The sequence below is a fragment of the Mytilus californianus genome, unplaced genomic scaffold (assembly GCF_021869535.1).
Source record: "Mytilus californianus isolate M0D057914Y unplaced genomic scaffold, xbMytCali1.0.p SCAF_1, whole genome shotgun sequence".
Lineage (NCBI taxonomy): Eukaryota > Metazoa > Mollusca > Bivalvia > Mytilida > Mytilidae > Mytilus > Mytilus californianus.
The window spans coordinates 135,394,515-135,408,530 of NW_026262581.1; the positions used below are offsets into that span (position 1 = coordinate 135,394,515).

Here is a 14,016-nt window from a genome sequence, read left to right on the forward strand (position 1 = left end):
TCATTTGCAGATATGAAAAAAAGAACACTTTCAAAGCAGAGGGAAAACAGGGACAAGCTTAAAACAATGACAGGTAAATTTGTAATTTTAAAGATGCTTTTTCAAAATATTCTAATGCCCCAACCATTCATCTTTTGTTGGGAGCATGGGCTTTTTAAAAATTAATTAATTGATTTAAAATATCTTGAGAAGAAAATGACTAAATTCCTGTATTTCAATTGACTATTAGGGATACAAGTATAAGGGAAACAAGTAAATACTTGTTATAATATTTTTTATTGAAGTCGAAAACAATTGTTTTTTTTTATTTTTCAAAATGAAACAGGTGAAATTACATAATACAATAATAAGCACAATATCTTAAGATTACGTAACACTTGTACAATTAAACTAGTCATTTTTGGGACCCTTTATAGCTTGCTGTTCGGTGTGAGCCAAGGCTCCGTGTTGAAGGCCGTACTTTGACTTATAATGGATTACTTTTACAAATTGTGACTTGGATGGAGAGTTGTCTCATTGTCACTCATACCACATCTTCTTATATCAAGTTATAAGGATATTAGAAAAGATATTTTAAATGATGTTTGGTTAATTAAATGCTTCTTCTAACAATTGCCACTTTTGAATTATTCTTACTTTAATGCAAGAGTTTAGAAACAGAGTATTGTTCTATACTAATCCAGTACTTTAATTATCATATCCTAGGATATTTTATGGGCAATATGTTCTTACATCTTACATCTTTCATTTACATTTGTACATAAAGTATTCAAATAGCAACAAACTATTATTTATTGCTGTATTATTAACAACAAACGCAGACATACAAAAAAAAAACAACCCAAAAATGTTATAATCTCTTATCCAGTCTATCGGATGTCAAGTTGGTTCAATATTCAACATTAAGCATTCAACATTAGAAAAATTCAACATTAGAAAAAAAACGTCTCATGAAAAAAAAAAATCATTTTTTTTTTTTCAATATCCGATTTCAACATTCAATATTCGTTTTCAACATTTAATTTTTTTTTCAGCATCCGATTTCAACATTGAACATTCGATTTCGATAATCAACATACGTTTTTCTAAATTTAACATTCGTTATTCAGAATTCAACATTCGTTTTCAACATTTAATATTTGGTTTCAACATTCAAATTTTTTTTTATTCTTTTTATTTTTTCAATATTCAACATTCAATTGATTGATTGATTGATTGATTGATTGGTGTTTTAACGCCTCTTTAAACACTATTGTGCTATTCCGTGGCGGTCAGTTTTTACTGGTGGAGGAAGTTGGATCCGGAGAGAACCACCGACCTTCAGTAGGACAACTGAAATTCCAAGTCAATTAAGATTGGAGTTAAGTGCACCTTGCACGTGCTGGATTCGAAATCCCAACCTCAAAGTTGACAGGCTAGTGATACAGTAGTGTGACTACTTAGACCACTTGGCCACCGAACAACATAAGAACTAACAAAGAAATCAGTTGCAATTGGCTTAACTGAAAGATCGGTTGGAGGCACAAAAACAACTAACATAACATAAAAGCAATAGACATTAAGCACCTAAATTATCAATGATAAAATTGAAAATGGAAATGGGGAATATGTCAAAGAGACAACATCCCGACCAAAGAGCAGACAACAGCCGAAGGCCACCAATGGGTCTTCAACGCAGCGAGAAAATTCAGCACCCGGAGGTGGTCCTCAGCTGGCCCCTAAATAAAATTGTGTACTAGTTCAGTGAAAATGGACGTCACACTAAACTCCAAAACATATAAATGAACTAAGATTAAAAAAAAATACAAGACTGACAAAGGCCAGAGGCTCCTGACTGTATATTTGAATATATTTACCTATGTTTAAAGCCGTGTATAATGTCAAATCATAAAATATAACTTGTTTAGTCTCTAAGAAAACTGCTATTTTTGCTAAATAGGTGCAATTTGGGTACTGTGACGTTAGGCCTTTAATATTATATGGGGTTGCTCTGATTTGCGAAGAATTTGTATGTAATGACTTGAGCAATCATTGTAGCTCTCAAGTTTATTTTTTTTCAAATGTTTGTTTTTTCGAGTTTAATTGTTGAAAAAAAGTAAAATAACAAAATTACCGAACTCCAAGAAAAATTCAAAACGGAAAGTCCATTATCAAAGGAGGACTAATTCAGTTGCTGTTACTGCGACGAGAGGTAATTGGCACAGAAATACATACTAGCTCATCGTAGATAGAAAGAGATGAGATGCCACAAAACATGCAAATTGTCACCAACCAGTCGTTATTTTGGAAATAGAACTTTACGTTTTGTGAAGTTGAAACATATGAGAAACAGATATTCATAAATATCAATGCAAAGGTATTTTCAAATGCATCACTTTTAAAATCGTCTTCAACAGTTATAGGTCCAGCTCATAAAACAATAAACCAAATAGCATATCATCACCACCACCTAAACAGAAACTGTTCGGTAGTTTTTCAGATCCTACTTTATTCTAAAACATATTGATGACTTGATATATATACACCAAATAATGATGGTAATGTTGATAACGCGGATGATATGTCTTATGATGATTATATGCAAAGAATGACGGAACATAGGTCATCACTTTCTTAAAGGGAAACGAACTGCTTGAATGTTTCCTACCTAATTAGACTTATTACCGGGTCTGTACTTACATGAACAACACGACGACGGGTGCCACATGTGGCGTTGGATCTGCTTACCCTTCCGGAGCACCTGAGTTCATCCACAGTTTTTGGTGGGGTTCATGTTGCTCAGTCTAGTGGCGATTGGCTGTTATGATATTGTTCCTAACATCACATAGGTTAATTTTGGTGAATTGGTTTAGGGTACTGTTTGTCTTCTGTTTGAGTACTATCCGTTTACTGAAATATTTTTGTGATACTTTAAACTTGTAGCAGCAGTCGTTTTATTCCTCGTGGTTGATATATTTCTGTCTCCACCTGTGGTATTGAAAATTTCTTCAAGGTCGTTTGCATCGTCTCTTCCTTTGTTGTTATAAAGAAGGTTTGAGTCCTCTACCAGTTGTCGGGTTCTCCACCAGTTGTTGTGACGGGTTTTATCGTCCTTTTTGTTGTATACTTCACAGGGGGAACACTTAAGGTGGGACTATGATTGTGCTTCAGGACTTCTATATTGATAAACATGATGGTGATTTCCCTTCTCTCGTTTGTTAAGTTCTATGGTTCTTGTAGGTAAAAAGATGTCTGGGCATCTGGGGACTACATGTCGTTGTTATGAACTGGCTTGGCAGCGAGAGTGGGACTCGCGCCTTCCGACCTTTTTAATGAAATAAAAAAGACAACTCAGTTTGCTGGTAGGAACAAGGATAGTTTAATTATTCTTTTCTTTTCTTTTTGATCATAAAATATCACAGTGCATAAATCATACAGATTAACAATAAATAACATTATCAGTTGACAATAACACATATTGTTACATATTTCAAATATTGCTTGAATTACCTTGTAAACTACGTTCATTCTATTTGTTATACATGAGTGAATAACCTCATGAAACGCAATGACTAACATGTTATATCTGAATATATATATTTATATTTATATTTATTGAATTATATAGCAATTAATTTCTTTCTTTGAATAATTTTAAGTAACAGTTTATAACTTACCTTTTTAATGAAATAAATAAGACAACTCAATTTGCTGGTAGGAACAAGGATAGTACGGGCAGTAAACTTATATTTGCTTTTATAGTTTCTATTCTATACCCGACATTCTTGTTCCCCAGCCAAAATTCAGCTTCTTTTGCAAACGATGGAATTTGTTGCTAAAACATTTATTGCTTCATAATATGCAAAATGCATATATTTGTTTTTGAACAGCATCTGGAATATTATTTCTAAAATCAAATATAATAATATTTTGTTTCATTTCCAATTTCTGATCTTTAGAACAAAGGATAATTGAGATTTGTTATATTTTAATTATTATCTTATATACATCAGTCTTCTTATTTCAGCTTTTTGATTGGTCATTAATAACATTCTTGTGTGCCCTTAATGTATTACTGAATATTCATGATGCTGAAGCTTATCTACAATTCTGTGAATATGATTATAACGTTAGATGTAATAGCAATTCGCCACACATCTGTCCGTTGACCTAACAACCTTCTTTACGCGTGCTACATACTTGTTAATTAAGGTTCTTGACTTGTACTATTTTTGCTTATCTTGCATCTAAGATAATGTATGTTATTTTTACGAATCATGAGCTATTTTCTTTATGTGTTTACTTCTTATTTTATTTTCCTATATCAACGAATGATTTGACATTTATATTGTCTTTTTACTTTTAACTATCTTAATAAACTAGAAATATATATTTTTGTTTTACTAAGATCTACTTTATTTCAATTTCTAATTGTTTCTAATGACGTCCTAAATCCTTTCATAACATTTCCCCCTTGTTAAGTTTGAAATCTCCTGATTTCATTTTTTTTTAAAATTTTCTAGCAATACATGAAACACAAATATAAACACATACACATAAAAACTATATATAATGCATGCACAATAATAATAAATTTTAACAATCAACCGGTGCCGATCCTCTTCTGTGGAACTGAAGTCCACCTGCGAAATATTAGAGATCTGTCTCTGGATGTACTCCAACTCGCGACAATAAGTCATATGGAGATCTGTGTCTTATGTACTCCATATGTAAGGTACTGAAAATATTCACTCTCTCTGTTTTAAGTCATTTAAATCATAGTAAATCAAATTTAACATGGTTGTTATAAAGTTTATATTGATCATGTTTTTTCTTCTTTCTTTTTTTTTTTATATATATATATGAAGATCGGACTTGATTGTTTGAATTCCACCAGTTTAATATAATTTTTACATTTTTTTATTTTTTTATTTTTTTTTTACTTCATTGTTATTATTAATTTTTTTTAATTTTTAATTTATTTAATTTTTTTTACTCTCCTTTTTTGTGTGTTAGAATTGTAATAAAATCTGTGAATATAGGTTATTATTATCCTGATCTGTTATGTAAATTAATCTAATTATGTGTTTATATGACAGATTGTTCAGAAATCTCAACCTGTTTCTGAAGGCAAACTGTTCAGAATAACTAGTTCTTGATTACTCTCGCGTGCAAAAAAAAAATGTATAGCACTCATGATTATTATCTAAAAATGTGTTTATATCTCTCGATTATGCCTCTTTCATATTCTCTTTAGCCGTACCCTATTCCAATGTATCCATTGGAGCATAACGCTCTCAAGGACTCGGCTAATGTGAATTTTCTCTTTCGCATGATGAGTTCGTTTGCGGTTGAATAGAGTTAGTATAACTTCGAGCTACAATACCTTACAAGGTGAACTCGTAGCGACGACAAACATGTTCCCTCATCATGTATAACGGGGTACCATATATTTGAACTCCTAATATTACGATCAATTTCACTCATTTTGATGTTTAAAAGGACCTCGTTAAAGATACCTTAAGGATTTAATTAAAAATACCTTTTATTTGAAACATATCTCTTTAAGTAATTGTTCATGTCCACGTTTAGTTTTAGGTATGACTTCATAAATTTTGAAATCTAAAAATATCTTTTCTCTTAAGATTTTTATTTTAGTAAAAGATTAGCAATCAATTTTTAAGAATATCATTTTATGTTATTTTTTTTATCATATATATATATATATATATATATATTTACTTGTCAAACTTCCGATTGTTTCATCCCTTTTTGTCAAACTATTCAATATAATTTTTATATCAGATATATATCACGAGAGCAATCATATATATCAGTTACTCGAATACGCGTGCTACATACTTGTTAATTAAGGTTCTTGACTTGTACTATTTTTGCTTATCTTGCATCTAAGATAATGTATGTTATTCTTACGAATCATGAGCTATTTTCTTTATGTGTTTTCTTCTTATTTTATTTTCCTATATCAACGAATTATTTGACATTTAGAAATATATATTTTTGTTTTACTAAGATCTACTTTATTTCAATTTCTAATTGTTTCTAATAACGTCCTTAATCCTTTCATAACATTAATTGGTGATCATGAATTTGACAGCTAATTGCCTTTTACAAATGTGTTGGAATGATGAGAAGTTAAATTTCATTTGATATTTGAATTATTTCACATTTTCAATCACAAATTCGTGAAACTTTTTAAGTCAGCAAACCAGTAAGCAGTTTTATTTTATTGAACATGATCCTGAACCATTAGATTTATGAAAAAATAAATGTGTAGCCACATTACTGGTCAGCTGTGGAGCATGATCTTCTTACACTTTCGGAACACCTGAATGCAGCCCCAGTATAAGGTGGTATCTCTATTCACAGTGTGGGAACAAAACTGTACGGATTTTCTATTTTATGGGTCATTTGGGAGACTGTCAAGCGGGATTCCGCCATTCGAAAGAATGACAAGTTGATGAATGTAAGGTTTGATTTACACACATGGTGCTACATACAGTTTCTGCTTCAAGATTTGGTTACGAAAACATTTCACATGTATAAATTTAAATAAACCAATTAAATAATTATAACGATAAACGCGCTGAAGCGTTTTCCTTAAAATGGTGAAGCTCCGTGTAAATCGATCAAAACTGCCACACAACAGCGATAAAAATTGCAAAAAACATTGAAAAAAACAAGCATTGCTACAACAATTTTAACATTCGATCTTTTTCTGATATAAAGTCATACTTTTCTGAAAGTTTAATAGTCATTGTCCCAATATAAAATAAAATAAATTGATTATCTTAAACCCGGAAAATTAAATTGATTATACAGTGCAGAGAAGTTTGTTTTTTCGATATATAAAAAAATGCAAACAAAATATTGTTAAATAGATATAATTATCAATTATAGCTGGCAGAATCACATTCAAGCAGACTGTCTATTGACGAAATTTTAATGATATAGTTCGTTTGACTTTTAAACATTGGAAAGTCTTAAAAATTCATTTTTTCTAATCAATATTTTTTTATCTAGATGGATGGATGTATGTTGGTATATGATATATACGAACCTTGACTATTCATTTCATGTATTTTTGGTAAATAGCAAAACGAGTTACCGATTTAGGTGGAGTAAGTATAAATAGTCAAACAGCCTCATTGGGCCTAACATTTTTGTCACTACCAATAAATGTTATATATATTTTAATCTTCTCCCAAACAATTTTTTTATATTTTTTGGACAGTTAGGCCATCAAGGATACAATCTAGTTTAGGAGATCGTCGACTTTTTATTTTCAGAACAAATGTACAAATTGCCACCGTATACGTGTTTGGTTTAAATCAAAATGAATAAATGATGTCCCTTTTGTAGAGCAGTGACGGATTCACAGGGGTGGTGGTTTCGTCGCCATACCCCACCTTTGCATATCATAAGCGTACACCCCATCCCCGTTTGATTAGAAAATATATCATTTTTTAGCATAAATAGTTCAAAAACATTTTCGCCTCGCTCCGCTCTGCAGTATCTATACTTTTATCGCAGATTACGTCCCCTATTTGTAACATTGTCAGTGTGCCGTCGAGATGAAGATTACCTATATTTAAGACACAACTCCTTTTGTATCTTTCGCCTCTCTTCTATAAAAGTTACAAAAGATACAAAAATGATTACCATTACAAAGTGCAATATCAAAGTAGGATGTAAGTGCCGTAATTTGGGGTGCAGTGGGGGTGAATATTTTGTAGTCGTATCACCCCCACCCCCTCCCCAAGAGTAACGAAGGAGAATGATTATTTTTGTACGGAAACATAAAAGATTAACTACTCACTAAGTATGGCCATTGTTTTGAAATGTGTGTGATGTAAGAAACTAGTTATTATTGATGTTGTCAGAACATTTACATGACATTGTTTTAAAGGTTTTTTTTAGAGTAAAATCACTAAAATTGATTAATTCCAGATATATTTCGCCAAATAACAGATATGCAGTGTATGCAAAACTATCAGCCGACAAAACAAATAAATGACATGGAAACTGAACTTAAAGGCAGAAGTCAGAGTACTTTGCTTATTCTTGAAGGTAAAGGAGGACACACTTATGATTTATGATAAAAACAATCAAAAATTCATTCAAAACTCAGAAATTCTAGAAAAGAATTGTTCAAGAATTGCATAGCCACTCATCCATTTTTTTCGGAAAAGAATGATGTCTATAAATAATAACCTTAATTTAGGGTGTTAAATTTATTATTACAACTAATATATTTATTATGAATTGAATAATAAAACTTTATATACGTATTGACTTTTAAATCAAGAGTAAAGGAAATAGAATATTAATATATTATGCACATTAAGTAAATATTTTAATTGAATTGAACCTCAAAAGAACTGACTACATGGTATTGCCGTTCATCTAATACATTTATCATTTACAGAAAAGTAAACACAACCAAATTCTGTGGTAAAAATTATAACTAGAACGCATATGAAAGAAAAACCAAAGCTAAATCAAGCATTTCCACAGCATTCGGCATAAATGAAATAAATTAAGACGACATTGGTTTACCGATTTTCAAATATAGTAAATCGATTAGGAAGAGACAAATCAAGGTAACGAAGAAAAAACTGAAAGAATCGCATGAACTCTAAAAGGAGCGAGACCGTGTGCGTCCTCAGGGTAAGCGTCTTCTGCTATGTATGCTTCACGCACTATGTAAATTCAACAGACAGACAAAATGTCACAAATCGGTAAAATTACAGATCAGACGACTATACTGGCATTTAAATATATATGACATATAGCTAGTGACTTAAAACACCGACACATCGAACTGGTAAAACAAACTTGTGATGGTGACCGTTAATCTTTAGTAATGTCGATTTCAGTTGTTTATCCTCATAACTCTGTTGAAGCAGGTTTTATACGCCCGTTTACGGGACGTATTATGGTATACCGTTGCCCGTCCGTCTGTCCGTCCGTCCGTCCGTCGTCAACATGTAGAAGTATAGTCGTCTAATTAAAACGCTTAAACCAATTTGCATGAAACTTTGGTGAATTGTTTATATATATTGATGTGAGCTCCCTTTCGATTTTTATGAACTTTAAATTTACGTTTCCGAGTTATGGGGTTTTATTTATTAAAAAATGGGGATTTTCCAGTTTTCGCACAATAACTCAAACATGCTTTGAGCAGTTTTGATGAAACTTTGGTGAATTGTTTATATCTATTAACGTAAGGTTCCTTTCGATTTTTATAAATTTGAGATTTTACGTTTCCGAGTTATGGGATTTTATTCATAAAAAAGGGGTGCTTTTCCAATTTTCAGACAATAACTCAAAAGTGCTTTGCGTAGTTTTCATGAAACTTTGGTGACTGGTTTATTTCTATTAAAATAACCTCCCTTTAGTTTTTTTTATAAATTTCTGATATGACATTGAGCAGTTATGAAACTTTATTCTTTGCAAAAGTGACGGGCGTTCAGGCCGCAGCTCTTTATTGTGTAATGAGCACACCCCTGGTAACGAAGTCAGCACAGTGTGGACACTTTATTAATGTCATGTGCCCGACGTGCTTTTCTGGATTTACCTTCACCCGGAACGATCAAACCGAAACATTTGGAAGCCATTCGTTTGATGTGTTTGAGTTTACGATTTCGCCATTTGATAAGGGACTTTTCGTCTTGAATTTTCCTTATTGTTCGGTATTTTTGTTATTTTACTTTTTGCTTGAGGGAGTTAGTATCTTTTAAATTTATCAATGGAGAATGTAAGAAAAGTTTCATAAAATTCATGTAAGCACAATCTACTGAGTTGAAATACCCTCGAGATTAAGAGTCCACCAGCTGTTTTATCGACCCAGTTCTGGTTAGGAACATAACACTTTATTAATTAATGCGCTTTTCTGCATTCCTTTCATCATAAAGAGTGAGTAAGATATTTCAGTTATTCGATGGTGCAAAATCCTTTTACAATTAGATTTTCGTTATCGAACAAATATTTAGCACAGAGATATGATTTGGTCTATATTTCGGTTTGAAATAGGATCACTATATAGTACATGTGCAGAAACCAGGAGCCCGAAAATAAATCTTTTTTTCATTTTTAGGTTTCTCGGGTTCAGGCAAGACACAAGCAGTATATTATTTTTGTTCTAAGATGAGATACAGCTATTCAGTGATCGCCAAAATTAATGCAAGAGATAACAAATCATTCATAGATTCACTAAAAAATCTTGCAACCAACTTAAGATTAAGTATTCAAAATCAGGATGAAAACTTTTGTGAACTACTGTGCACTCACATTGGAAACTTCTTAAACCACGATCGCCGTCGTGGGTGTTCGTATTTGTTTTTTATTGACAACGTGATGGAAATAAATGATCATGATCCGCTTTCCCATGTTTTCTCCCTGAAAGATAAGGTTAAAGGACTCCATATCATTGTTGCAACAGTAAATTCAAAGATACACACGCATTTTAAAACGGCACCAGTAGTTACGTTCAATGGAATGGAGACTAACGAAATTTTAGATCTGTTTAAAAATAACCAATCAGTTGAAGTATCAAACAGCGAAATCAAAGATTTAATTAGGGTTATTGGCAATATTCCTCTGGTCGTTGATAGTGCAAAACAGTACATATTAAGACGAGAGCATACGATCAAGAATTATATAGAGATATTTAAAGATTTAACGGGAATACATGCCAAAGAAAAGTTTATAGCACATGAAATGAATAATCGCAAAAGTATTATAAAGTCTCAACTGCTACCTTTAAAACACATTGAGGAGCATTTGCACGAACTAAAACAAGGTGATCTATGGGATATAGTGGGATATCTACCATATTTGCAATACAGCTCCGTATCAAAGGAAGTATTGGAAGCTTGTTATTATCATTCATGTCCCACAAAAGACAATGAGTCTTTAGGAAAAGTGAAAATAGATATACTAATGGACCAATTTGCAAACTTTTCAGTTTGTCATTCCGAAAAGAAACCAGTACGACGAATGATTGATATTGATGAAAAGTTTGCCGAAAGTAGTTTTTCTTACGATATTCTAACATTTCATGAATTGACGATGTGCGTTTTAAATTTAATTGATAATGAAAAAGAAGCAGATGAAAAATCGACGAGAAGGAAAAGACAATTAAGGATTTACTTTCTTTTGAAAATGTTTTGCTTTGAAATAGACATAGATGCAAGAACAGATGTTACACTTGATAGAAATATTCAGTTTCTACCACATGCAGAAAAACTACTGAATGAACTTGAGTTGCCTGATGAAAATAAAGATTCACCGGAAGTCAAGTTCTACCTTTCATATCTTCACTGTGCAATAGGGTCAACTCTATTATATCAGAGGAATGATGTGGAATCTGCTCATAAATATTTATTAAAATCAAGAAGCTTATGTCTTGAACTTGTAATGAACAAAACAGATTTTCTTGTGCATGAACCACCTACCGAGAATGATATACAACAAGTTTTAGATACAGCATTTTTACTAAAATTCAATCAGAATTTTGTTTTGGAGTTTGTCAAAAGCAAAAGAAGAAGTGAGAGTGAAAAAGATGTTATCTGTGATGAATTAGATGACATGAAGCTTTTCAAAAAAGAGGCGGAAAAAACCAAGGAAGAATTCAAATACCACTATTTGAATATTGATGGTCTTTATGAAAAGTTATTAAAAAAAAAACTTGCACTTTCGGTAAAAGATATCTCTGAAACGTTTGTTTATGAACTCGTCCAACGCATTTTACATAACAATAGTAGAGCATGGAATGAACTACGATATATAACAACAGATGAAGCTACAGAAACGCTAAGGAAAGCATCTCACTCTGAGGTGGTATTTTCAAACAGTCTTTGTAGATTAATGAAAAAGAAATATAAATTCAAAAACGTTTTTGTATGCTTAGAGAGTGACAGGAGTGGCAGGATGTTGGAACGCTGGACCCAGGATACCAATCCATCATACGAGGTTGATGACGATATTGCTTTCTATGAAGCTATGATACAGAAGAAATCAAATAATTACTTTGACTTTGGAATACTCAAACTATCTCCAAGGGTAAATGATCGACACATCGCTATGTGCAAGAGAATCTTATTGTGGTTTTTAGAACTAAGATTTACAAATCAGGAAAAAGCTAATGCAGGAACTACATTTGAATATGGTAAGACGTTTGTGGAAGAACTGCAAGCTCAAATAAATCAAATGCAAACTCAAAAATACACATGGCTTACATTGCCATTACTTCACATCCAATGTGCGAAGTTTCTACGGCTATGTTCATTTCCTTGTGATCTTATTAAAGCAGAGCATTTGTTTTATAAAGCAGTTCTCCTAGAAGAGAGTAGAGGGGTAGCATGGAGTCGATTCATGTGGGAAGGATATGTTGGTGCGCTTGACTGTACTAAAAAATCTAATAATCAACTCGAAGAAAATAAACTCATTGAAGAAGTAAAACAAAAGCTGACAGGCACAAATCGGAAAGACTTAATAGAAAAACTTACAGAGACAAGGATGTTCTGAGCTAAAACACAACGTACAGGCTATTTCTCGAATCGTGTCTTTCACCGGGAAAAGATCTTCAATTACGCACTCCCTTTATGACATTATTTACCAGATAGAACGCGGGCCTGTCTCCCTGCACCTATTAAATTTTCAAGCATTTTCAGAATCGTCATTCTGCAGTATAGTCTAGAATTAATTTATGTTCCGTAGGTACGTAAACTCTATGTCCTGTACGACTAAAAGGATGGTGACGAACTTGTAATATTTTTATTTCTCGATTATTTCGTGCAGTATAGCATCAAACGTTTTCACCCATTCGGTCAACATGTGTTGAAAGTGACGATGCCTACATTTTTGTCACATGGTGATGAAAGTCCAATGACAGATATAACTTACTACCGTATCTCGGAACTGGTGTATTGGTTGTTCTTTCTGGTTACTGTGTACGATTGACAATGTGTATATAAGTCTGACAATTACACAAAATATAAATATATAACTTCAATAGTCGTAGTGTTACCTTGTCACGGAAGGCGAATCTAGAGATAGACATAAGACATGTGTTTTAAGCGTGTGAAGATGTTATATTATTATTTTATACACGATGTTTTTTTTTGTCAGCAATCTAATACATTTATAATAGCGATGTTAACCTGTCAAATGTTTTCCCCGTAATTAAAATATAGTAAAACGTTGACATTTTTTGTTTAATATGCGTCAAAGTTGGTCGAAGGAAAACATTTCGGAAAATGTCTGGACAAACAAAACAACAAAAATAAGTAAAACAAAAAACATCCCACACAAACAAAACAAAACGGAAATAAATGGTTGCATGTTTAAGACAGTAACCGACATATACTTTTATACGGAGTTGAAGCTGTCATCTAGTTCCTTGTGAATTGGTGGCACATCTAGTAATAAGTAAGAAGCTTGTAAGGAATAAGTCAAATAAGAAATTGAAGATCATCGGAAAAATAAACCAATAAAGTACATGAGTAGATTATAAGTAAATAAAAATTCAAATGAATGATTAGTCCAAATAACCATGATCTAAACCTTAAACATGTTTTTTGTTTGTTTGTAAAGCCCGTAAATTCAGAAAAGATCCATGTAAACAAATTGATCCTTTGAATAAACAAATTCTTAAAGGTTATCAATTCAACACAGAAGTAAAATCTTTATTTTTTTAAACATCCTGTCCTGTTGATAGTGTTTATGACGTCATTACACTAAATCCGTTGGATGTGTAATGATTGTTACTTTAGTCTGGGAGAACATGATTATTGGTAAATTGTTATTGGCTTTGAACTAGCTGTCAGTAACTGCGAGTACTCTCAGATCTGTAGCTTTTTTGTTGTGGGGATGTATATTTCCTGCCACGTCCGTTCTGTATTTTGTTTGTTTGTTGTTTTTCTGCTTTGTGTACATGTTTTGAGTTAAGTCCTTTCTGGGAACAATATATCTAACTGTCAATTTATATGTTCCTGGTCCTTTTCATCTAAT

The 14,016-nt window shown here is 32.2% G+C and overlaps 1 protein-coding gene across 1 annotated transcript in view; it reads left to right on the forward strand.

Annotated features, from left to right (window-relative positions):
* The window catches only part of LOC127735651 (uncharacterized), a 77,877-nt gene extending 64,670 nt beyond the window's left edge, over nucleotides 1-13,207 (forward strand). The window contains exons 9-11 of the mRNA XM_052245896.1: nucleotides 11-73; nucleotides 7,951-8,070; nucleotides 10,100-13,207. Coding sequence (XP_052101856.1) covers nucleotides 11-73; nucleotides 7,951-8,070; nucleotides 10,100-12,531 — 2,615 coding nt within the window. The 3' untranslated portion in view covers nucleotides 12,532-13,207. The remainder of the gene's footprint in view (nucleotides 1-10; nucleotides 74-7,950; nucleotides 8,071-10,099) is intronic.
* Nucleotides 13,208-14,016: the final 809 nt, after the last annotated feature.